Here is a 27,445-nt window from a genome sequence, read left to right on the forward strand (position 1 = left end):
AAAGTCAAGCTGTTACTGGCATTATGTGCTTGGAGCGCATCTTGGAAGACAGTCTGCTTGCTTTTTCCAGAGCAGCTAATTTAGAATGCAGAGAAAAGCAAAGACCTTCCATCATCCATAGTGCTGGAGAAATATCATATCCTTTTCCACAGTAAAACTTTCCCTAGAGTTTCTGGAAGACCTTTGTTTGGGTAGTATTACTTCCAGAGTGAGGAAATTTTTGGTCAGACAGATTGTGATGGCTTTAAGTCTCTTAAATACTGTATGCAGTTGGATGTTTTGCTAATGCTCAATATATTTTTCAAAACTAGATCCCTTCTGCAGCTTCAGTCCCTGACAATCCCTGCAGTGCTGCTTTAGAGAGACAGCCAGGGCTGTTTTAATTGAAATAAATGCCAAGAGCTAAGCATATGTTTGAAGGCATACTGGACAAGTAATTCAGGACCTCTGCACCTTACCTTGCTTTTGTGTTTGCTTTTGACCTTAAGCTTTTTTCTCCAGAAACTTCCCAGTGTTTTCTTTCAATTTTTTATTAATGCTAATTATTGTAATTTGCATACTATTAAGACTGACCTGATTGAAATTCATTCAGGCTGAGGAATGAAAAGGTATATTTTAGCAGAGCTATATTTCTTCAGAGCTTCTGAAGAAGGAGAGGAAATATTCAAGGTCTTACAGAATGTTCAAAAAGTGCTGTTAGCATTTCCACAGGCACTTGATAAGAAATTATTCTGAAAAGCAATTAAATTACCCAGCCTCCTTGGATGCACAGAAGCAACTGAGAATACACCTACTTCTATGATCGTTGCAGCAAAGCCTCTGCTGTGGAAAGCAGATATAATCCTTGAAAGTCCATGGATTTTCCCTGGTTTTTTCTGCTTTATCTGGCTTCTGGCCTCCAAAAGTGGGGAGGCCAGTCAGGACAGCTTTCACCAAAGCTTACAAGGTTATCTCCTGTTGGGCACCACAACCCCTTTTGTTGGAATAGACATTCACAATTCCGTGTTTCCCAGGGGGCCAGGGTGATCCTTGGGAGCTCTGCTGGGTACCACATCCATTGCCACCAGGGAGTGGGAGCTTGGAGTGGTGGAGGGAGATTGAGACAAGTTTACCTCTACCTGGAACTAAATTTTGGTGTGCTTCAAAAAAAGAATATTTCAGCAGAGTTTGGGCAGATTTAAGTGGTCACGGTGGATCTGTTATTTTCTGTTCTGTGCAATTTGGCGTTGGTGAATATAAAAGCAGCAGAGCTGATATTCTCAAACCACATAGTACTTGTGGTTTTTATCTCATGGGCTCTCAGCAGAAAAAGAAAAGCAGGTCTGTTATTTACAGAGCTATTCAGCTCCCACAATTGGGCAGGGAGGAGGGTGCTTGGCTCACAGACTTGGGGGTGGGAAGCAGTGCATTGCTAGGAAGAATCACTCAACAGTCCTGAACTCCTTCTTTGGAGGGAGCAGATGTTTTGATAATAGAAAACATTCCTGGTAAAGACCTCCAGGGTTTTAAGGCTTAACTGTACTGTGAGGATGGCACTCAAGCTGCCCCTCTTGTCATCACCTTTGCCTCACTGGCAGCAATGTGTGGGGCCTAATTCTGCCTCCAAAGATATTGAGAGATATTTTGTCATAGATTTAGTAAAAGCAGAACTTCATTCTCTGTCCCCTTTATTCTCCAGCTCGATAACTGTACACATTTATGTATTTATTTATATGGTCATTTATACCCAAGCAGGCAAATGCACAGACTGGAGCAGTGAGTGCTGCCACTGTGTCCCTTCATCCCTGGGGTTTGGTGCCTTCTGCTCCTGGCAGTGCCCTCTTTGGGCTCAGGAACCACTGCTGTGGCAGGGGTGCCTGGCCAAGATGTGACTTTTCACAGAACAAGATGTGCTATTGCATTTTCCCTGGTGACAGCATGCACATAAACTCCCCACTGCAGTACACAGAGCAGCAGCATGCTTTCCTGCTTGAAAGCTGGACATAAATCTTTCCAAACCAGCTACAGGAGCAATGTGCCACCTACAAGGAAGGCCCTAAAAAAGCACCTTTCAGTATCATGCGCTGCCCTGTGTCCCTCCAGCACCTCCCTTTGCTCCTGGCACAATGGCTGCCCCTCTCTAGCCCTCTGACCAACAGAGCCGGCGCCTGTGGCTGCTGCTGCTGCTGCTGCTGCTGCAGGGAGTTGGGTGACCACCACAAAGTGCACAAGTGCTTGCAGCTGCTCAGGTTGGGCAGCTTGCCTTAAATAATATTTTATCAGGTCTCTAAATTATTTACCCACCACATGAAACGCAATGTGTATGCTTACTGTATACTAAGCACATGCAAGTGCTTCTTCTTGCTGTTTTAATGTGGTAGCAAATACTGTCATGTTCCAGGAGCACAGAAATCAGTCATTTGAGCACTCAGGCAGTAGCTTGCAGCTTAGTGTATTTAGTGGTGCACAGACTTGTCCACCATTTGTAATATTTAGTCAGATGTTTTGGAGTGGAGAACAGGGGACAGATGTCTTTGTATCTCCAGCTGTGCTCCTGTCAATTTGCAAGCACCTTCTGTAACCAGACTCAACAGAAACTAATTATTCATACTCTTTTTCAGGTATGACTTTGTGGAAGTGGAAGATGTGTCAGAGACCAGCACAGTTATTCGAGGACGGTGGTGTGGACACAAGGAAGTGCCTCCAAGAATAACATCGAGGACAAATCACATAAAGATAACCTTCAAATCTGATGACTACTTTGTGGCTAAACCTGGATTCAAGATATGTTACTCTCTAGTGGTAAGTCTTCTAGGGGTAATAGGGGTAAGAGACAGCTTATTCTTGAAGGTAATAGGGGTAAGACCATCAGTTCTTGAAGGCTAGATAGTGTAGCTAAATATGGGATTAAAACACTAAATGACTGAAAGTAATTTTATTCCAGCAACTGCATTAATGCAGATCAAAGTATTTTTGAGATCGTGTCATTAAATATAAAATAAAGTCAAGTTCAGTTCAAGATTTACTCTAATTACATGTTTCAGAAGCACTAACACTTTCTACACTAAAGCTGCACTGCCACTGCCTTGAGAAATGCTGCAGAAATAGCAAAGAAATGGCTGCTCTGTGAGCCCCTTTTTCATGTTCATTTGAGGTCAAATAAAAATACCTTGAGGGGTTATGGCTGTGATTCTCAGATAAAGAGTAGTTTATCATGTATTCAATAAAAGTCTGCATGCAAGACAGTGTGCTAAGGCTCAGACTGTATTTTTAATCAGATATCAACGTACCTCTGTATATGCAGAAGTATTAGTAGTGTGTCATGTACTGTTTCAACGAGGTGAAAATCTCCTCTTTTTTTTTCTTTTGTTTTTATTTTGGTTTTGCTTTTAGGGAGCAGGAATGATCAGTACACTTAAGTAGATTTTGATACAAATATGTATTCCTTTGTATTGCCCTGATTAATAATATAATGCTTTTGGTGCAGTGTAGCTCGAAAGAGGCAGATTTTGCAAACACTCAGGAAATGGTAAGCAATAATTTATTATACTGTCATCATTATATTTTTCTATCCATCACACTTCTTATTCCCTTTTTATTCAATCCACTGTCCTTTAACAAGAATAAGAAAGCCTGGAATAGCAATAACATTGTAACAGGAAAGATTCATTGTTTGAGTCATTTCACTTCCACCTCTTGGCTTTGCATGCATGTATGCCTGTGTATGCTGAAAAAGAGTCCATAAACAGCACATTGTCAAGACAAAGCAAAGCTATAAAGATTTTGCTCCCTTGCATTTAAATTGTTAGGCTTCTAGTGGAGTGAGGCATTAAATTGTAAGTACATCCTGAGCTCTAATTTGAAGATAATCTACTAAAACTTAAATTCAGGCAGAACAGTCTATGAAAGACCACTGGGCATAAAAATGAGAGTGAAGCAGCAGCCTTTCTTTATACTGTTTGTATTTCAGCACAGCCACAGAAACTCTGCTGCATTTAGCAAGTTTTATTCCAGAGAATATACAGATAGTCTGATAGTATTAGGCTTTCCAAAAATGAATGTTATCACTCATAAGGCACAGGACTATCTGCACTAGAAAGCTCAGAAAAGGCTACTGTATTTATCTAATTTAAAAACTAGGGAGTGAACTGAGAATTTGCAATCTAGCAAATCTATTTCAAAGAATAATCTCTAAGTGCACCCTCTGAATGAAGCACTGCTTTATTTCAGGGAAGAGCCCTAGTGATTGGTGGTATTTGTGAGATGGGGGCTGATTTTCAATTAGCTGCTCTTCAGATTCCAAGCCATACAATCCTAAAAGTGCAGGATTAATTCTGAGCAGAGTCAGCCCTTATTCCATAGTCCCCACAGTGCCTAGAGTGCAGTTCAGAGATATCCTGAGCACTGCTGACCCCTGAAGGTTGGACTCGCTGTGTGTTTCTCATTGGTAAACCAGGGAGCATTAATGAAGCATGTAAAAACGTATGGTGTTTTCTACGAGATTAAATTAAGGAGCTTTACACTGCCTTTTTTCCTTCCCTTCGTAACCTTCTCCAACAAAGGGCTACTTTTGGGGCCTTTCTTGGAACATGGTGCACAAGATATGCACAAATCTCTTAATTCCCTTGCTTTTTCTTATTTTTGGAGTTTGGATCTGTGTGGCAGTTGTTTATTTGTATACCAGACTCTGAGAAAATAAGTGATCTGGAATTTATTGATCAGCTCCATCTTCTGTGCATCATGCCAGAATGACTGGGTGAATTTCTCACAGTCACTCATGCAGCCAAGCAGCCTTGCAGCCTGACTTTCTGGCCTCTCATTAATAAATCTTCAAGGAAGTCGGTGAAGTTCACTACATTTGATGCAGATCAGGCTTTTACTTAGGTCAGCACTCTACATGAGGCACAAATAAGGCACCAGAGAACTTAGCAGAACCATCCTTCACTATCTTTGTATACTTGTGTTTTTCTGTTAACTGCACATTTCAGTACTATTTAGAGAAACAAAAGGGGATTATTTTTCTAGAGAAGACATAAATTAGACTTGCATCACTTGTATCCATTTGCCTTTGTGAAGGCAATAGGAAGTAAACACCCCATGTAGGATGAAAGGGCTCAATAGGATTAGAACTCAGACTGATTCTGGAAAATTAGACCAAAAAGATACAGGGATGGTCTTTAATAGTATAAGGTTGAAAACTATATGGATACATGTAAATATTTAACTGTCCCAATATAACATAGGGACAGGGGAGAAAAATCTGTGTAATAAAGTCTGACCATCTAATTACAGCATTTAGGAACTTTTGCTTGTTAAGGCTGTCTCCCCTGTCTCCCTCCACCTTCTTCCTCCTCTTCCCTCATCTTCTGTGTTTTGGCACCTCTGCCTCTACTCTCCCCTCTGTGGATCTGAAGGACTCAGAAGGCCAGAAGGGGAGCAGTGATGGGGGTCTTGAAGGCACAGGACAGGTTCAGTATGCTGCTGCCTGTCCCAGATCTGCTCTTCCCTCACAAAGTTACAGCATTCCCTTGAGTGCCAGCTCCAGGGTGGACCTGACTCCAGGAGGTTGTTAGTGAGTTATGTGTGTCCCACTTCCCACTGCTGACCTCAAGTTGCCTAAGAGTCAAAAGTGTCCTAACCTTTCTGGAAAAAGTCCCTCCTCCTGTGTGCTGGTTGCAGGAGGAGGTAGGTGTGCGCAGCTGGAGGCTGATCTCTACACTCGACACTTCACGTTCAAAGCCCCAGGTTTGTTGGCTTGGTCTGGGTATCCACACAGAGAATTGTTTCCCTTGAACCTCTTTAAAAATTGCCTTTTGCTTTAAGGCTCACAGATTTAGAGCAGAAGTGGTCTGGAGCAAGACCTAGACTGCAATTATTAGGCATGAGCCTCATGTGATTGCAAATTTGTTTGAAACTCCTCCCTACTGTTATCATGTAAAACCATTATTTCTTAATATTTTTTAATCCTTTTCTTGAATTGTCTTAGAAATATTAAATTGTATTAGAGAAGGAACTGAGGTATTCTAGGGTGGTGGGTTTTTTGTTTGTTTTTGTTTGTTTGTGGGGTTTGGGGGTTTTGTTGTTGTTTTTTGGGGGGTTTTTTTGTTACATTACTTTTATGCTAAGGACATAATCATTCACAACAAACAGTGTAGAAATCCATGAAACAGAGGAGGATAAATTTATATTATCCCCTTTTTCCTTCTGAAGTTCTTTCAATGTCATAATTCTGGAAAGGGATGTTAACAAGATTCGATCCCATGTTTTACAACTTCATTTGCATGGACATTTTGTGAAATAGTCAAGGAACTCATTCAGGAACATGTTTCAACAATAAAGGTGAATGTTTGGAATTAAAATTCCCAACTGTGCATCTAATTTCATTTTAATGAGACAGCTAGAAAATGTTGTATTCCATTTGCTAATTAGAAACATTATTTTGAGTTTATTGTAAAAGGCACATATTTGGTATACATTTATAACAATAAATTCCTATTGCTGTACTAATTGCTTGATTAATCCTAAATGAAATCCATACTTTGGAATTTTGACTAAAATAATTTTTGGAAACAAAGGCTACCAAAAAAATTAGGAACATAGGTATATGTACTTGTATAAACATGCATATATATAAAGGTGTAAGGATACATATACATCTTTTTTACATACATACACATATCCTTGTGGATATGTGGTATTAAACAGGAGAACATTAAGAGCATTTGTCCCAAGATAAGCTTATGCATCAAAGTATCAAGGTGTTAAATCCTAAGTAGTTTTGGCTTGTTTAAAAATGAAGTTTTTTGGATAAGGGAGCCATAAAAAATTAATGGACTGGAGGAGGGAGGAACTTTGAGTTTGGATCCATATGTGAAATTTTACAGGGAGTAGCTTTCTGCTAAACACTCTGTATATAGGTCACCACACCTATGATTGAAAAGAGAGCATAGTCACAAACAGGGGTAAGACACCACAATTAAATTCACTTTCCCATGCAAAGAATATTGACCAGTCAAAGTTTGCTCAAATTCCAGGCTTAAACTGTTTAATACTTGCCTGTTAAGCTCAGAAGAAAACAAACAAAATTGGAAGAGCAATCAGAAAATGAAAATGGGAAAAATAAGAAGCTGATCCTGAACTTGTACTCATTGCTATCACTCTGAATTAAGTGACTGGTTCCCTGTGTTTTACTACACTTGTCTGCACAAGTAGTGCAGCAGCAGGCTTAAGGGTTTTTTAAATAAGTCAATAAATAAATGCCCTTAAGAGTTAACACGATCATAAAAAGACTCACCAGTGGGAATACAGATTCATAAAGATCATAAGGAATGATTAATTCTAAACTGAAGCCAGCCTGGATGGTGCATGAGTCTGCTGCTGTACTTCTGTTTTAGCTTGTCACTTCTTTCACAGAATGGACAGATAATTCATTTCTGTATCCAGGACAAAATACTCTGCCTCAAACTCCATGTAATATATCTCATGTGACAACAGGAGTAATAATGGTGCATCTATACCTTCCCTGCTATTAGATAATCCACAGAAGGAGTCCCAGTAAATTGCTGGGAGTACAAAAGAAAGGGCATGGGGTGGTGTGGCATGTCTTGGTTAATAAAGTGACTGAACATGAAATAGATTTCACAACAAAGAAAGAAGAACTTAATTGTGACCTTTTATCAATTCTTCTGCTACTTTCTCTGATTTCAGTTTTGGTTGCCTGACTTTTTATAAATACAGCCCATGTGCAAAACAGTTAATAATCTATATGATGAAACTTCCATTTTCTTAAGTTTTGACAGAAAACTATTTTCTGTGTTTTGCTCAAGGCATACTATCCTCATAAAATTATCTCCCAGAGGCTCATCTTTCAGGAGAGAAGTAATTAAGTCCTAGGTTCTAATTAGATAAGATTTGCTCAAAATCTTTAACGTTACTTCTCCAACTTCACATAAGCAGGGAATTTAAGAGATTATCTATGCAAAATTAATTTTTTTTTTTTTTAATTTTGGAAGATGTTAAAATTTTTAAACACCAACATAAGATGACAGCACGTTAAAAAGAGATATTACTTCTTGGTGCATCTTGAGACATGGAGTATCTCAGAGTAATTTTATATGGGGAGGTAGAATGCTTTCCATTTAATAAGGGTTCCTGAGAGTCCAGCAATCCTCAACCTGCTGCTTAATTCACAGGACCTAACCTGTCCTTCAGCAAAGTTTGATGAAGAAAGGAAGGCGACATGGTAGAAAAGCAAAGCACTGTGGTAGGCTGGCAAATTCTAGTTTTCCCAGCGCTCAGAGCAGAACAAAAGATAGTGAAGGATGCAAAAAAAAAGCAAAAGTGGGAGTCAGTTTGGCAATAAGGAAAGGGTATTCTTGGATTCAGAAGGCATGTCTGGATGGTCAGTTTCACAGGCAGCATTGGCTGCTCCAGGGACAGCCAAAGTTTCTAATTAAAAGATTCATGCCAACATTTGCATCAAACCCAAGAGCTTTTTCTGCTTTCAGCATCTTAGTTTCTGCTTTCAGCATCAGTTAGTTTACTGACTAACTCCTAAGTCTTGTCTGCCCAGTCTCTTTTCCTCCAGGGTGGGAAAACTTGCAGGTTTTCAAGTGTGAGATGCACCAGCTGAATGCAGCACATGACTCACAGGGAGCCTGGGGGCTGCAGCCAGAGCAGCCAAACCTGACATGACCCAGCACTTCACAGTCAGTTGTCCCAGACTGAATTGTCCCCCAGTGTCCCCTAGGCTGTGGTCCTAACAGAGTCCTTCTCTTAGCAGGTCTTCCAAAAATCTGATGCCCCTTCCATGTTTACTCTTGTCTCAGACACTAAGATGGGTCCCGATCCTTCTGCTATGTGACTCACTAAATTTTAAACTTCATTGGTAGTCTCCCTGTTTTGTGTCTTAATTTTTAAAGGCATTCAAAATTCAGAGGTTTCAGGGAGAAGAGAATCACCTGCCTGATATAGGATCGTCCAGGAATGGCAATGAAACAGCGGCAGCAGCAAAGACAAAGGAGGACAGTAAAATACAGTCCAAGTTCAGACATAAAGGTTTTTATGGGTAAGGCAAACACACATAGTGGAAGAGTCAAATCCACAGAGAGAGAGAGAAGGCAGCAGAAACACCAAATGGTGGGAGAGGTAGGTGAAGCCCCAGACAAGCAAATATTCTTGAAAACAGAAGGAAAAATTGCATAACCAAAGGACAGAAAGGCTGTGACTAACAGTATCAAACTTGGCAAGCACACCATGAAAGAAGGAGCCTTCCCTCCTTACTAGGAAGGCATTCACATGTCACTTGTTCTTTACAGTCACATGAATATGTTTTCACTTGGACTCAAGAGGGTAAATGGCAATAGGGAAACATTTTTAACAAGGAAATGAAGAGAAGGAAGGATTTGGGTACCCCAGAAGAGTCATGGTGGTATGGTTCAGAAGGAAAAGAGGAAAATGGATGTGTGATATTAAAGAGGAAGTGGTCTTGAAATAAGAAAGAATGTGTCCAGGAAAGGAGGAGGGCAGGTAGAAAGCAATACAGAAGTAAGACCATTTTGCTAGATCAACCTCATTTAGCAAAACCTCTGTCTGTGAACTTGAGGATTGGGTTTGAATATATTTCAAAAGTGAAAAGAGTTGACTGGGAATGTGAATGAGGAATTGAGTTACGGCCGGGAAATACAGACCTTCTTGCAAGGAAGATAGCAAATCCAGAAGCAGTGGGACCATATAAACACACAGAAGCTCCTGGAAGCTGTCAGACTTCAACTGATAAAACAATTGTTTTAATCAGAAAGGAAAATAGACCTTAATGCCTGTGTTTTCTCAGCTGCAAGCATGTGTGCTTGGCAGTTTTGTTGTTTGAACAGCATGAGGGAGAACTGGCCATTTGCTCTCCTCTGTCCTTGATTTGCTGACAGCTCAGTTAAAGTGTGGCTTCTTTGCAGGATGTTGTCATTGATCTGTCTTAACATAGCAGTAGTCCTGTTAATGTCCAATTCCTGCTGAAAATGCTGCATCTTAACTCCAGTCATGTGCTTTTCACTGGATGAGAATTTACCAAACTTGTGGTGGTGGCCAAGAATGAGGAGATGCAGTGCTTTGCACCTTCAAAGGACTGTACAGACACAAATGTTTTATTTTCAAATCCAGTATCCTGTCCTGTCTCAAATAATTGATTCTAACAAGACTTAGAGGCATTTAGGTTCATTTAGGACAGCTTTAGATTTTGCAGAACTGCATTTCCTGCAGTCAGAACTTACCTGTTTAAAGAATTCCTAAGGAAATTAGTGACCCAGAGGAAATTTCCACTTTTCCAAGATAAGTTAGAGGAACAAAAGACACCAACAGGGAAAGATCATCATATGCAGTACAAGAGGGTTACTTACCCATGTTAGACAAAAATAATCAGAGACTCACAAGCCTCATTCAGTATGAGGATGATTTCTTGCAAAATACAGCAGAAGTAAATTGGAAAATGCAAATTGCAAGAAGCACACATTCATATTAGCAATGAGATCATAGCATGTAAGAGTAGCAGATGAGAGTCACAGGAATGTTGCAGTTGTTGGAAAGTGTGTATACTGGTAGAACAGTGACTTCAGTATTTTAATTGAATGAAGGGAGCCATGGTATCATAGCAACTGGCCATGATCTTGCCATTGTATTTGACTAAGTGAGGGCATGTGTGAAGATTCACAGTAAATCATATGCCCTGTTAGTTTTCATGCTGTTGTGGTTTAATCCCAGATGGAAATTAAGCACCACACAGCCACTCACTCATGCCCCTCCTCTCTCCACCCTGGTGGAATGGGGAGGAGGATTGAAGTAAAACTTGTATGTTGACATAAGAACAGTTTAATAATTGAAAATAAAGTAAAATACAGTAATAATGATGATAATAAACAGTAAACAAAAAGTGTTGTTCTGTGATGTGGAATATCCCTTTGGTCAGTTTGGATCAGCAGTCCCAGCTCCCTCCCAGTTTCTTTTGCATGCCTCCTCACTGGCAAAGCATGAGACTAGAAGAGAAAAAAGGAGTTTTTGACTTAGGATAAACATGACTTAGCAAAAACCTAAATCTGTATGTTTTCAACACTATTCACTTTCCAAATCTGCACTGTAACAGCTACTGAGAAGAAATTAACTCCAGCCTAGCTCAAACCAGCATACATGCCTATATTGCTTCCTGGTTCATAGTCATATTTTAGTCATAATATATTTGGATACATAAAAAAATTCAATACAAAAGCTAATCTTTTCCCTGTTCTTCAAATGTCAGTTACAGTCAAGCAATCTCTGTTAAAGAAAAATACAGAGTACAAGAAAAGCAGACTTCCAGTGAGCCAGAGTTAATGATGCTGGTTGTGGCAAAATTGTTCTATTGGAAAAGTAAAAAATTAAATCCATTCCCAAACTTGGGAAACTCTTACATAGTTTTGTTTTTTTTTTTTATTAGGGAAACAAATCAATGATTCCTAGTAGTCTAGGAATCTTTAGAAGTAATTTTGGTTAGGAAATGGATGGCAGATATTTAAGGTATTGTTTATTAAAACTACTCTGGGTAAATCAGTCAGTTTTAAAAGATATTTAATACTTAAGGCTTTTTTTAGAGCTTGCCAGTGTTAAAATCCGTAACTTTACTTACCAAGTGTGTTGGACAGCTTTCTCATGGTATGTATAAAGTGATATTTTTAATTAACACTAAATATGTGTAGGTAGCAGAAAGATAGGATTAATCCAACACCAAAAATCATAGTGCATGAAATGAAGGGGTATATTTTATGTGCCATAATGAGCACAACCTGGGAGAGGGCAAAGACCACCCTGTTCACTGGCTTTGTTTCCCATGTCTGTGCAAACAAACAGAAAATATAAATACCTTGGAGCTGGTGTTTTGTAAAAGAGACAGACCAGTCACAGCTTTCATTCAGTTTCTGTTAGATGACATAGAAAGGCCTCATAGCTAATTTGTCTGCTTGGAGTTGACCATTAAGAAGACACCAGAAGAGATTGCAAATGCAGTAGCAAACTGAGCCAACATAAACACCCAGTCAGTGCTGCTGGTAGACTTGTGATCCTCTTTTGTATCTGCACTAAAGAGGAGAGTAAATCCAACCATTCTCCCCTGTTAACTAACCCTAAACAGCACATCAGTATGCATGAACATGAGGTGAGTTTACACTGTCAGACTTTTTTAACAGCACTCATTATTAACCTGTCGATCACATGAGCTGTTTGTTTGAAAAGCAGGACTGTTTTAGACCTTGAGGATGTAATACTGTCTCTGTAAATCCATCTTCTGTCCTTTACTTCCAGTTCAGCAACAGTTGAAGAATTTTGGCATGTGAAATGTTCATAACATATGAAAAACTTGGTTTGGTAAATCTGGAGAGTGTTTTCTAAAAATTTAGTTAAAATGGAAGATTTTTTTGGGAGAAGAGAGGGGCTATGCTTGATTCTGTAAAAAGTTTAATTCTATTGCAGTGCTTCAAAGAGGTGTTAATTAACTTATGGTTCTTCAATGTGGCAACACTACTCTGACTTGCTACCATGGACACAAGGGAAGAGGAAATGACCAGTTCTTCCCAGGCCCTATTCCTGTTGAGCAGCCTCTGCTCTAGATTTTCTACAGAAGATGAAGGTGCACAGCTTAATTTAAGTGTACCAACTGTGTTGGAGAAGAGTAGGAAGTTAGTCTGCTTCCTCTGGAAGTCTGTCAGAAGCAAATACCAAAAGTGGTATGGTGCATTGAAACATGCTAGACCTCCAGCTGCACTGAGGAACTTGTGAAAATCCATCACAGCAGGTGTTGGTTGCAAGTTGTCTTTTAAATCAAAACAAGGATTGCGTGTCTTCACAGCCTTGTGCAGAGAGAGGCTCAAAGGCACAACTTCATGTTCTGTGCTCCTTCAGTACTATTTATTTGACTGTGTGTCAGCACCTTGCAAAGCCTGGCAGCACAATTCTGCTCTTGTACTGTTCTAGCTGAGTTTGGGTTGCAGAGTCTCTTTCAGCCTTAGCACTGTTCAATGTGTTTCTGTCATTCTTGGCAAGCCAGGGAACACAATGCATTGTGTATAATGGGTGTTTAATTGCTTACATAATAAATCTTTGCCTTGTTTGTTGCAGCAGCTGTAACTGCTGTAGACTACTTACATCTCTGGATCAGATGATACTGATTGTTTTGAGATTACTGAATCTAAATTTAGGCTTTTTTTTCCCCAGTAATGTCTAATGCAGACAAACCTAGAATTCTGATGTGAGGTGATTCAGTCAACTTTCCTTCAGGACAAGAATTTTCTGTATTGTAAATTCATTACTTGATCATCTAGTATAATTTTTAAGTATCACAAGCACATACAGAACATTTAACCATGGAGTAATAAATCACTGTTGCAAAGACATTTTTTCTTTCATATTAAGTTTTAATTTCCTTTTTTTTAATGCCATACTGTTGCCTGCAATTATACCCCTTACTGATTTATGATAAAGAAGTCTGTTCATTTGTTGTGGGTGTATATCTCCCTTAGATATTTGCAGTGCTTTCATGCTTCTTTGCTTTTTGCTTAGTCAAGCAAAGATGTCCATGTTTAGCTTTTAATCTTATCCAAAAAAATCAGGCTATTTAATCCCCTCAGAGTTTTTGATGTTCTTATCAGAACTGCCCCAGATTTTCCTAACTTTTTACAATGTCTCTCTGGGTCTGGTGGTTCAGGGATCACCAGGGCTGTGTCATGGGTAGTGTTGTTGTCAAAAATCATTTTGGCATCAGTGTCACCTATCAGGTTACACTTCTTAGGCAGGTCTGCATGACAGTTGACAGCCTGCCTACCCTAACACTGGGAATGTGTCCTTTAATGGGTTTTGTTTTGTCAGCTCAGTCCATCTTTGGGCTCCCATGTTTCCTAGGCTCCTCCTTCCATTCAGCATGTAATCCAGAAACACATTAGCTTGCATCTTTCCACAGCAAACTTTCCTTGTGTTGGGTTATGATACCCATGCAGTGATTTTTGCATGTCCTCAGTGACGATGGTTGTGCATGCAGTTGCAATTTCCATGGGTTTGGATGCAGCATCATGACCTAAGGGAGGGTGCTGGCTTCCAGGCCAGGCTCCACCAGTGCCCTAACACCTGCTCACAGCCTGAGACCTTCTCACCTCAAAGATAGGCACCTCATTTGTAAAATGCCACAAAATTAACTTCTAAAAGACACTAGAGAAGCAGGTGGTGTTCCAGCTTCCAGTCTGGGACACTGCCAGCAGGGTGGGCTGCATGGTCCAACCAAGAGTGATCAGCAAAGGGGTTTGTCTGCTGTGCTGTTTCATTTGGATGCTCACTTTCCCTGTACCTGCCAGATTTACCTGGGTCCTCTGTAGTGTAAGAAATTACATGCCTACAGAATAGAGAACAGCAATCCCAGATTCCAAACCAGGAAGGTGAAAGAACAAAAATCCCAGCTTCAGACCTCACTGAGCCACTGGTCTCTGGTGAGTGTGAGAAAGCTTGTCCCTGTTTTCATCCCTGCCTTTCTTCTTAGGTAGCAATGATGACTGGAGCACTTGTGATCTCCACACTTCCTTTTAACAAAGCTTAGTTTTGTTCTGACTCTATAGCCCCAGGCACAGGTCATCAAAGATTGTCCTTCCTCCCTGCTGGGGAAGCTGGTTTGCTCTCAGGCTGCTGCTGTTGTTTGCTCAGCACAGTGGTTCTGGCTGCAATAACCTTCACAGCCTACACCACATTTCCAAAGACAGTCATGGTGCTGTGTAAATTGTGTTTTGTATGCATGCATCTTTATTAAATTTACAGCCTTTGGTTTTGCCCTGAGCACTCAATAAAGTCCATGCATGTCTTCATAATAAAATAGGTGACACACATGGCAGAGTGGTTTTGGTTTGCCCTTACACATGTATATTTACACGCACATGTTTTATTACTTGCAGGGTTCCTGTCATTTTTGAGACTTGATAGGATAAATCTTAGTTGAAAATTTTTGGCTAAATGGCACTGTTACATAAAATAACTCAGCATGTTGCTGAGCTTTGTGCTACTGAACTGAACACCTCCTCCAGCCCAGGGCTTGGGTTCTTCATCATTCTTTGCCTGCAACCTCATCTCTGTTTCAACCCACAGATTTCTCTCCACGTTGAAATGATTTTGAATATAAATGGCATGCCAAAAAAAAAAAAAAATCATATTTCCTATCTCTTGTAATACCAAGAAAAATTCAGTTCTATTTTCCTCAATTGTCAGTTTGATAACTAGTCAGAGCTTAATTAGGGAAGGTCTGAGCCTATAACAACACAGGGTCAGATTTTGCAACTCATCTGTAGCACTGAAAGCTAAAAATAGCTTTTAGGTACATGGAATTAGTGTATCTTCTTGTTAGATCATTTTCAGCAGAATCAAATAACAGCCACTTTTTCTGTGACCTGTAATAACAGGGGCTTTTTTTCATTTTAATAGTTTTTGTTCAGGAATATAGCTTAATTGTACAAAATGGTGTTTTGTGGCAGATAAAACTTATTTTCCAGGTCCCTTTCCCAACCTGAAGAAGCCTGGTTTTTTTAAATAATACTTCTGATCTTGGCAGCTATAAAAATGCTTCCTTTCAATCAATATTTTTGTCCTGATCTTGTCCTTAGGTCATGTTTTGTGAGAAACAGTAATAAACTTTTCCTTAGGCTGTAGGAATGGGGTACTATATTGTCTCATTTTGTGTTCCTGATTCTTGGCACTGTTGTTGTCCAGCCATGAAGCTTAAAGGCACGCTCTTGCAGGATCAGACCCTCTAATAAGGAAGTCTATGTATCCAGAATTGTCAGCAGAGACTTCTCAATGGGATGTAAGTCAAGGCATAGGCACAAGATTGTTTGCACCCATCACATTTTTAGCATGGCTAGTTTGCAGCTAGAACAGGCCCTGGGCTGTTTCTAATGTGCAATTTGTTGTGGCCACTCTGTTTTACAGGGTAATAGTTGTGTCTGAATGAGTCACACCGTATCTGATCAATCTCCACTTCATTTTACCACTTAATATAGATGTAGCCCAGAAGTTATTATATGGAGGTCATCTTTTCTTTCATTTTCTTGTAACTCCTGACAATGTTGTGAGTGACACAACTAACAGTATTTGTGAAACCTGGGATTCAGTGTTTTCAGACTTACCAGTAAGTTTGAAAAATAATTTTATCTTTGAGGAAAGAAAAATGATAATAACAAAAAAAAACCCTGAAACTTGAGAAAACAGCTTAGAAAGTATGAGGCTAATTTTTCCACTGTTGTAGGGCAGGGTAAAAAAAAACACCTTGGGACTGCAAAAATTTATCTCACACCAAGGTCTGGCCAATAAACTTGAAACAAAAAAAAATTCCTGAAAGAACCTGGGCATCATGAGGACTAGTTGTCTGACTGCTCTGTGTGGTTTCTGTTGCATGCTGAAGAGGCCACTAGTAATAGAAATAGGCTGCTGAAAACTTTGCCTTCTCGACAAAAAATTGGGAATGCTCTGTTGGTGTGGGAACCTAAACCAAGCACAAAGCAATTGCTGTTTTTTACAGATGAGGTGACACTTTTGTGCCTGATTGGAAATGAGATCTTATTTCAAAATGTGAATTGTACTTACATGTGTGTATTCATCTCTGAGCTGCCTCTCCTCTAAGCAGGCGTGGTGCAGACAAGGTCTTGTGTGCTTATCTTATGCTGATGGTTAGGAAAGAACCTGAGTGTACCAGTCATGTTCTTATTCAGGCCTTCCATCTCTTTTTGCATATGCATGAGTTGATACAGAAAAATTGGCATTATTTAGCTCTGAAGAGAGAGCAAAAAGACCAACTCAGAGAAGATTTGTAAGGCAGCAGAAATAGGACACTCTGCTCCCTATACAGATAATTTATCTCTGTCAGAAATACGTGAAAATAAACACTGTTTTCTCCCCTTAGCAGCAACTTTGTGTGCTGACAGTGCTAGCTCAGTGCTGGTTCAGGTACATTTTCCAGGTGCATTAAGGAATAGATTAAAAGCAAAGACAATGCTTGTAATAGCAGCTGAAATTAGGAGTATTGCATGGGTGTGAGCCTACTGCTGCTGCAGTCCAGGTCTAGTCCTCCTGGACAAAGATGGACAAGGTGGCTAGGAGAGCTGTGCTAAAAACCAGGAGTAGAAATTAAACAGTCTGTGGGTCTGGTACTTTAAAAGTGCTGTCTGATGTTCAGGAAATGCTCAAGAGTTTTTATACCATAGAGCAAGGTCTTTCTGCCGGAGTGTGTGAGAGCCCTCCCCAATGCTTTCTCCTCACAAGCCTGCATTGCTGATGGAGGTGGGGAGCTGAAATGCCTGGCCTGTGCAGACCAGCACTGCAAGGCCAGGATGGCAGGGGTTTGGTGTCACCTTGGCATCTCCACAGATGGGGTATGTAGCTACTTCTGCAATTTTTATCAATACTGATATCACACCAATGCAGTATAAACCTAACTGTGCCTGTTGTCTTGAGAATACCCATCTTCAGTTTCCAGAAGAGCTGCTTGCACCTACAAACATCACTTTTTTCTGAGCATAACCCTGTTCTGCACCGATAGGAAGGTGGTGAAGATGGGCAAATGCTCACCCATCCCTCCCAGTGAGGAGAAGCCCTACCTGTGCCCACGTTCCCTGGGAGGTGGTGGTTTATGGTGATGTGGTATCCCCTAGGTGGTGATTTGTGATAGTGGGTGTCCCCTTGGTATGGGGAAAGCATCTCTGTGCCTGGGGAAGATCTCTGTACAGGCATAAGTCACCCTCCATGCTGTGCCACTGTGTTACATTTCAGATTAATGTCATGTTTTTTTATCTTTGTTCCATTCAGTCTCTTGGCACCAGTTCCTTTCAGAGTCCATGTGTGCCATCAGAGTTTATGTCTTGTACCTTTTTCTCCACTTACATTCTTTAAAGTGAAAGCTTGTTTTTCTTACCTGCCACTGCTTCTGACCTCTGGTAATCCTACCATTTTTCTTTGTATTGAATGATGTTTACAACTTCTTTTTATTTTTTTTGCCAGTTCAATTTTCTGTGACATTTTCCATGTCATTAGTATAAAACTGAATTAAACTGTTTGTCTTGATTTTCATTGCTTGAAAATATTTATCCTATTATAATTTTACAGCCACCCTTAGTCTATTTGGTTATGCTTATGTTTAGTCAGAATTCAAATAAAATGTGTCACACACTAATTGTGGCCCAGTACACACCCTCCTGGTCCTGAGATTATGGTCTCAGTTTGGTGTTTAGAAGGATTTTCAAGGCCGTTTTTTTGGTAAACTAATCCCGAAACTGTTAACATGATTTTGTTAGATTGTTTGCAAAAGGTGGCAAATGTAAGGTGCTCTTTACCTTGTCTTTACTCATAGTATCACTTACAATTGATATTTGCAAAATTATGCATAAGATAAATGGGAAGCTTAACTGCTCCTAAAGTACTTGTATTTAGCTTTAACAGCAATGGTGTTTCTGAGGAATAGATCTGGATCTGGAAGTTCAGTTGGGATAGTTTGGATTTTTCCTTAATTTAGCTCTTTGATGAAACTCATGTTAAACAAAATCCCCAATAAGCAGTATCCTGTGCTGTGTGCAGTAAATTAACTGCTTTTGATCACATCAAAAACCTAGAAAAGCTATGAGAAAGTAGTTCTTTTAGTCTTCAAAGATTAGGTTTTCTCTCTATTTTTATGATTATTGAACATCTTAGAAAGCTTGGATAGAAGTCCTTTTTAGTTGTCCTAGAAAATGCAATGCCTTCCAGTCAAAGCAGGAGGATGAACAAATTGCTTTGTTTTGCATTATCTGTGAAACATAACACATGCTCCTGCTGCATGCTTACTGCAGAATTAAACACCATCCTCTGACAGAGAGCTCAAAAACAAATGGATCCTTCACAAAAAATCAATAGGCTGGGATTACTGCTAGGGTAGCTAATGTCCCTTACCAGTACCCTTCTATATTGTGTCCTCAGCTTCAGAATTAAATTTGCTGAGCTCCATTAGAGTTTTTTGTTATTATTATTATTGCTTCCATGTTTCTCCCAGATGACGTCTGAAGATGTAAGTGTACATGTCCGAGCACTTAGTAGATCTTATTCATTTAATATTCTAATGGAAAACTTGGAATATTAAATGAAATTACACTGTATTTGTTAATGATTATTTTTCTGTAATTATGGACCGTGTTTAAATCTATAAAAAATGTGTAGAAACCGAAGTGGAAAGAAGTCAGAAAATTAATAGCTTGCTCCTAGGAGGTTTTCTCTCATTAATATTTTTCCTTCTATCCCTAGTACTGGGGCCTTTCAGTACATTCCCATTTGGTATGAGTCACACCAAGTAGGAGGACCTGAAATAACCAGCTGTCACTGCCTTCTGTTTCTCTGAAAGAGTTTTTTGCCCACCTGGACACTATGGACAAGTGAAGGATCAGCTTTTCAGTTTTGCTCAGGGCAGAGTCACCTATTACCAGGGAGGCTGCTTCCAAAACCCTGCCAGTCAGTGTGGCAGAAGTTCACCAAAGTCCTTGCAAGGGCACACATATAATGTCAAAAACTGACCTGACATCAAGTTTTTGGCTCATGGGATAACTCCTCCCAAGCTCTTTTCTCACTCTGATGTGCAGCATCGCCCTGACCAGGACCCCTCTGGATGTTTGCTTCCCACTGCCCCAGCAGAGCTAGCATGGGGCATCTCGAGGGACCAGCAAACCCTGCAAAATGGGATGCCACCATGGCCCAGGTGTGCTTAGACACAGACCCAAGGTGAGCAAGGAGCCCAGTTGCCTTCAGACCGCTCCACTGTCACTGCCAAAAGATGGGCACTGCAGACCATAAGGCATCAAGAGGCACTTCTGAAAGCAGGTCTCCTTTACATGCAATAGGAATAGAGAGGGAGTGGAGCAGATGCAGTGTAAGTGTAATATAGCTGGATTGCATCCCCTGTAAGGTGAGCCAGGGCTCACATGGAGATGGTGAATGGCTGGCAGCCTATAGCATCAATGACAGGAGAGTCATTGAGGGCACCTTCACACTCCTAAGTCTGACCTAAAATGCTTACAGGGCACTCGTCAGCAAAAAAGGTGGTTAAGCATGCAGGAATTTAGGAAATAAAACTCCACATCTCTTTATCAAAGAAACTCATTCCAGACTGAAGGATTGCCTGGAATGGAAGGAAGTGCTGTCTAACAAATGTAATTGGACTTCAGAGGAACATCTCACCCAGTGTCATGCAGGAAACTGTCCCTTGTGCTTGGATGGTACATAACAGTCAAAGGGCAGGCAGTGTCCTGTAATGCAGAAAGGAATATCCAGCCAGGCACAGCTTGCTAATCCTAAAAGGCTTCTAAAAGGTTAATCTCATAGTCAGGTTTATTTTTGGGATGTTTTAGGGACCAGGGAACAATCTGCAGAGTAGCATTTTAGTGGTTTTTGCAGCACGCACAATGCTGAAGTTCATTGCTCATGAATGGGGAAATCAGTGTATCGGAGAGGCAAGCTGGATGATCTTGAGCAGCACAGAATTGATTTGCAGTGAAATGGAACAGCCCAAAAATGAGCAAAGAGGTCACTCATTTAGAGATTAATAGCAACATTATTTGCTGTTAAATGGCATAGCACTGGTTATTGAAAAGGGGAAAAGAAAATTTGTCAGTGTATGAGGCATGTGACCAATGAGGCTGTAGTTTCATCTCTTCTGGAGTACTTTGTACAGTTCTGGTCTCCATGGTACACAGCAACCACATTTTTCTTGGACTGAGTTCAGGGACAATGGGGGAGAAGAGGGCATTTCTTACTAAGGGCCAAGACAGCTTGGCTTGCTTAGTGTAATAAAACGGATGCTGAGAGGAGATATAACATCTCTTCAGAATTACTGCAGGAAGCAAACTTGGGAGAGGAAGAAAAGGATAAAGCTGGTACTTACATAAGTGCAATAAAGATAAATTTAGCTTGGAAACAGCCAACCAGTCTGAGGGGTTTGGAAGAGACAGCCTGAGAGAGAGAACCTTTCAAGTTTTGTGTCCTGGTGTTTGACTGCAGAATCAAAATTTGCCGTTCAGATAAAAATGGCAAAGGAGAAATTGCAGAATATTTACAATGAATGCTAGTTGATTTGTGTTTTGTTTACAATTGCTTAACTGCAGTATGCAGCAGATTAGCTATTAGCAAATCCCTTGTACATGGATATATGAGGACAGGTTTCTGTGATAAATGGAAAAAAAAATGGTAATGCACAATTTGCACAGCTTGGTAATGAAGTCCTTGTAGGTATGAGTAGCAAACAGGATGCTGATAGGCATAATAGTGTCAGATGACATCTGATTTTTCAAAGGCATAACTGTAGTCTCATTTGAACAAGTATTATGTGACCTCTTAGACAGATCATTTAAAGTCAGTGTCTTGGACATTCTTCCAGTATGCACCCAGCAATGCCTATTTCCAGGCTTAGGTGAAGGATGAAGAGGAGTATTGACAAAACCTAACTTATTAAATATATTCTTCTGCTTCAGTTTTACTTCAGCTTTTCATAAACTAATGTAACAAACTGCAGTTAACCTAAGTCATTATTTCCACCTTAAACTTTTAAAATTTTAAGTATCTTATGTTTCCTGTCCATTTATAGCTAGTAAATGTGTCAGAAAAAATCAAGAGGGATTTTATATATTACCTTGCTCTAGTATTAACTTGGTTGATAAGGTTGTAGCTACTGATGCATAGTGGCAACTGGGCTTCAGAAACTCAATTTATGTCTTTTTTGAGGGGCAAGAATCACACTATTACACTTGAGATCAGACAGTTTGGTGGCTGTCTGACCTTTTGTTACCGACTTTAAAATACTGTTGTCATGGATGCCCTGCCTTTATAGGACTGCATCAAAAAGTAGAAAAGAAGATTCAATATGATTAAAGATATTTGTTGATTTCTTAGCTGTTCCAGTAATAGCTGGCGTCAGTGGTAAAATTTGCTCATACTTCCAGTTTGGATACTACTGCCTTCACATTACAGTTACCTGGATTTGTTAATGCTTGCACTGCCAAATGAAAGAACTTGTTGACATTGGTAATAGGCTCTTTTAGCAGAGGATGGGTTATTATCTGGAGAGACAAGGTCAATTCACATCTAACCTTCATTAAAAACACTGGCCTGTGCTCAATGTTTCATTGCAAGGCATGATTCCCAGATTATGCGCTGTCATTGTTGCTCACTCTCCAAATTCAGTAACTTTTATTTTTATTAATGTCTGGTCACCAGAGCTGAACAGAGAAGCAGCAGTTTGACCATTACTGTAAGAAAAATGCAGCCTCTGGCTTCATAGTAGCCTGCTGTTGGTACCTTTCAGCATCCTTAGGAGTTGTTAATAAATATCATTCGGATATTAAATTAAAACCCAGCAATGTGACAAAATGAAAGTATAGTAGAAGAAACAGTTATTTCAAAGTGTAAATCTATATGCTTATATTTATAGAAATTGGAGTGTCCTAAAATGCTGCATGAGAAACTAAATCTAATCAGTTGAATTGTACAAACTTGAATGTGTATCACAGCATTTTTTTTGAATGGAACTATGATTTTTCTTTTACCTCTAACTTATATAACACCATTTCTGTTATACAGCATGTTCTGAGTTTGGAGTTTATTTGCTTGAAATATGTGTCTCTTTGTATAGGAAATGTAATACCTGTAAATATAATTGTTAGTGAGAATATAGGTACTATTGCTTGTGGCAGGAAAAAAAATAATTTACAGGTTATTATATTTTATTGTTACTATATACAAATACAAGTTTATCTGCTTATCAGCCACCTGTCTGCACATAACTCTGAATGCAATAGATACATGTTGACTGTTTTTCAACAATGAGTATCGAGTTTCTGTTTATTAACCTAAATGTTAGGATAATTTTGTCTCTTTATTTCTTCAAGTTGCGATTTACTCTAATTTTTCCTTACAGACCTTCCATTGTCCTTCATCCCTAATTCTTTCATTCCAGGGAGAGCTCACAACTTCCTTTTGTTTCTGTACTGGACCTCTTTGAACATGCTCCATTTCACCCATGATTTGTTTCTGCAGGATCATCTGTGTGTCTCAGTACATCCATTAGCCCCATTCTTCTGTAAATTTCTAGAAACTGCTTTTCTTTTCGATCATTTATAATTATGGTGTCTAAATACCACAAATGAGATGACCACAGGCAGAGCTCAACACTTCAGCTTCTCTGTCTTAATTTTTTCTTAGTTTACTTCATTCTTTCTCATGCTTATTTCCCCAAGACAATGCCTGCATTTTGACCCTTTCTCCCTCACTTGTCTTCTGAGTAGAAGGGTACAGTAGAGAAGGTGGCTCCTTTAGGAGAGGACCTTACTGAACCAGTGAGCCCAAATCATCAGTCAGGGTACTGCCTGTAATCTAATTCTTAATCACAACTCCTTTGAGAACCTCTCCCACTCACTGAAGTGGAGAGCATTGCCTCAGCTTTCATGAGCAATAGTTTGTAGTTGTTTTGTCAGATGAACATTTTTTTTACCAAAACTAGTCCAATCACCCCAGAAAACTGCAGATTAAGAAAAAATAATTGACAGAGGAGCTTATAGAGATGTGAGGCTGCTTCTTTGCACTGGAGAGAGCTGTCTGGGTGTTGTGCCCATCCTGTAGTGGTTATTGCCTATCCCAGGCATCCTTCCTCACCGTAGTCATGCACCAAGATGAAAAAAGACTAATCTTCAGTGAAAAAACATGTAAAAAAGGCGAAGAATCACAGTGCTTCTTGCTTTTAATTTGAGGACCAGGCAGTAACTCAGCATAGCTGAGAGGACTTGCATGTTTTGCCACATGGGTGGTACAACAAAGTGAGTCATGACAATATGCTTCTCCAACTGGAAAGCTTCCCAGCCACATCCCGGGTGTTTTCCTGATGTCTCTGAGTTCCTAATGACCCTACCAAGCCCCATGGCTTCAACACAGCAGAGCCTGTGCTGCTGCAGGTCATGGGTGCAAATCATCCCCCTCAGGAACCAGTGCTATCTGGCTCTGCAGTCTCGTATATCATTGATAGCTGTGATTTTGCATCATGATCTCCACTTGGAAAGACCTGGGTGAAACAGGGATTATTATTCCCTGTGACTCCTTGTCACTTAGTGGCCATCAATGGTGAGAGACAGGCTATAAAGTCTGTCTGCAAAGAAGAGAGTAGCTTTTCTTTGTCCAAAACAGAGCCAGGAACAATGCATCAATGTCCATACATATTTAACTCTGGGGACTGACTCAGAATTTGTCTTGCTGAGGTGTAATTTTGGAAGTTGATGTTTGGAAGTAATTTTTCTTCACTGAGTGTAGCTGCTATCAGAAGGTGATTGGTAGTTCTGTTGTTTTGCCTGTATTTTTGCTGCTTGTAGAACAATTAATTCAATGCTTTGCTGAAGTCTCTAGTAAAGTTTTTATGTTACCATGACACAAATGCAAAAATAGAAGCACTGTTGTCAAGGTGATGTCACCAAATTATTACCACCCTGTTGTTCCTGATTCGGTAAGAAAACATACGAGAATTTTGGTGTTTTTTTAATGTTTGAAATAAAAGTTTTAATGTTGTTTCAAGTAATGAAGAAGCAACAGCAAAACAACAGCCAAAGCACAGGCAAATTCACATGAACAAGGTAGAAGGAATTGAACAAATAGCACTGAAAATAGATTTGTCCTTCAGCTTCTGCTAGGGGCGATGGTGAGAAGGAGGAGAGGGTTTTGTAATGATGAGAACCACTTTGATATTATTATTTGAAATAGCTGCGAGCAGAAGCCATAGATAATAATAATCTCCAAACTGTAGAGGTTGAAAGCACCGCGAAGCCAAGAATGACTGCAGCTGCCTTGAGTGGTGGTGGAACAAAGCCATAGAGTTGTGAATAGTTTATGCAGATTGAATATAATCAGAGTTGAAATGTGCAGTCATCAGGTTTGAGATCCAAGAAGCAGGTGGTACACGTGTCTATATCAGGATTTTGGAGGGGTTTCCTGGCATGAACCAACTCAAAGAATCACAGACTAAAGAAACAGTTTAGATATCCACATTTAGATAAAAAAGTGGCCCATCCCTTTGAACATAAGACTACAGTCTTCTCAAAACATTCAGTGAAGCAAATTGTTTCTGTTTTAAAATAATGCTTTAGAACTCAATGCCACTTTTTTTCCTGGAAGTGCTAAATGGAAGTTAATGACAGAGAGGAAATTATTTCCAAGTTCTGCAACTGGCAGACTTTACCAGAGGATTCATAAGCTTTTCAAATACATTTTTATTTAATTTAAATTGTTACTTGTCGAAAACTGGGCAACCAAACGTGTAGAGAATGTGGCCAAGGGAGGCATATTCAGAATGGTGTATGATCTGATTATAGCTTTCAGATCTCTTTACTATTTTTAAGAAAAAAAATCTGCATTGAAAATTTCACCAGTTTTTCTTCTGTATTCTTAGCAGAAAATGACCACATAGTTATAAATATTTTTATTGCTCTGTAGCTTCAGTGGTCACTTAGGGTTGGGATTTCTCAATCTCTTTTAATCTTAAATACTGAAGAAGAAGAAACAGTAACATTTTTGAATAAACAATCCTGTAACTTTTGAGGCATTAAATATTTTTCTATAGCAAATGGAAAACATTAAAAAACAAAGTATATTGATTCTGGATCTGAAAGCAGCTCTCTTCCTTCTTGGGTAAAGGAACCTTTTATTGGCAAATTAGCGAATTATGAGATCAATTTTCAGTTTTCCATTCCTAAGAAATAATATATGCATATAATGCATATATATATATATATATATATATATATATATATATGTATGGTGCAATACAGGATCAAGTCTAGCAACTGCACATCAGCTGTGCAGTTTCCTTTCCATTTCCCCTTTCATTTGCCAGCTTAAAAAAAGCTTATCAGATACTGACTCAGTATGAAATTGTGAGCAAAGGCATTGATCCATCTTCCTTAAACCTTTTCATTATATATTCTATTTTTAGAAATTAAAATCTTGGTATGCTGTCACTTCAGTCCACTTTCCTTACCTGCATATTCATGCTGATCATTAGCTATTCACTGCATGTGTGTGTTTAATAACCATTCTATAATGCTGCCTTTTTTTTTTTCCATTTTTCACAGTTTAGTTATTCCAATTGGAAATGAATAAAGCTGCCAAAAGATTAAAGAAATGGCTTCTTCATTATTTAAGTAGTGATTGCTCATCACTGGTCAGACAAGTGGATTGGGATTTAGGTGACCACATGTCAATATCTACAGTTTTGACATCTGTTTCTAAGATCAACCTCCCAGGTTCCCTTTATAGAGACAATGGAGACAAAAATGCATTTTCAGGGTGCACTGTCATCCCAAGTAAAGCTTCTAACCCAGATCAGATGATTTGCACCCCAGAAATGGCAGGTTTAGTTGATTGTAAATGGAAACAAGGCTTACTTAGATGTTGGCTTCAAAGATGTTGTCCAAAGATAGATGTTATGAATCCGATCCTTGTGCTCAAATTAATCATAAGTGCCAGAGATTCTGTGCAATGACACCGTTAATGGCAATGTACTGTGGCTAGGTTTTTTGATGTAACAAAACATAGTACAGTGATGATCATGTACTGTTCAGCACAAGTACCAAAAGCAGTACAGTCATGTTAGGACTACTTTTGAGATGGATTAGATTATCCTGCTTTTCACCTGGACTAAGTAATACCAGGGAATTAGCATGTTCAAATTCTTTCCAACAGATCAGTTTGGCAACTGCATTAATACTCTGGTTGTAGACATACAGAGATGTTGTTTAATATTTATGTTGGCAGATGAATGTAATGTCCTTGACCAGATTAGGTCTTCCTATGCAAAGCAGCATATATCAGATTGGTCTTATTATTATTACTGTTATTGTGGTTGATTATGATGATAATAATAATAACAATAACAATAATAATATTCATCCATTCTTGTCCAAGCAAGCTCACAAGGATTTTATAAACATTGAAAAGGGAGGAACCTGAATGGAAATAGCTTTATTGAGGAGTGACACATAGCAAGGGACTTTTGCATTAAAAAGGGTTAGAAAAAGTGACAGATGTTGAATGCTGAAAATTTTTTTAGATTTTGTAATTAATTTAGGATATTGCCTTAATGGTGATTTTTCCTGTGTGTTTCTTCCCTTAGGATGATTTCCAGCATGCAGCCTCAGAAACCAACTGGGAGTCAGTCACAAGCTCTGTCTCAGTAAGTAATTTCTCGCTGTTTTGCCTGTCAATAGATTGATAGAGTGGCTTGAATCCAAGTCAATAAAATGGTATCTGTACAGAGAAACTATGTATTCACCTGAAAGAAGATGAATAAAGTTTTTATCCAGCTGATGAAACTGGACTCAAACAGTATGTTTTTAGGGATATAAGATACAGGATATGCCCTTTGCTGTTGTGAACA

General features: G+C 39.4%; 1 protein-coding gene across 4 annotated transcripts in view; it reads left to right on the forward strand.

Moving 5' to 3' along the window:
- The window catches only part of PDGFD (platelet derived growth factor D), a 138,471-nt gene that overhangs the window by 81,438 nt on the left and 29,588 nt on the right, over positions 1-27,445 (forward strand). For 2 of the 4 annotated variants that reach the window (XM_077173952.1, XM_077173951.1), the window contains exons 3-5: positions 2,601-2,781; positions 3,467-3,508; positions 27,182-27,241. In XM_077173952.1, the coding sequence (XP_077030067.1) occupies positions 2,601-2,781; positions 3,467-3,508; positions 27,182-27,241 (283 nt within the window). The remainder of the gene's footprint in view (positions 1-2,600; positions 2,782-3,466; positions 3,509-27,181; positions 27,242-27,445) is intronic. The other 2 variants (XM_077173953.1, XM_054628140.2) reach the window with 1 other exon arrangement.

The sequence above is a fragment of the Agelaius phoeniceus genome, chromosome 2 (assembly GCF_051311805.1).
Source record: "Agelaius phoeniceus isolate bAgePho1 chromosome 2, bAgePho1.hap1, whole genome shotgun sequence".
Classification (NCBI taxonomy): Eukaryota; Metazoa; Chordata; class Aves; order Passeriformes; family Icteridae; genus Agelaius; species Agelaius phoeniceus.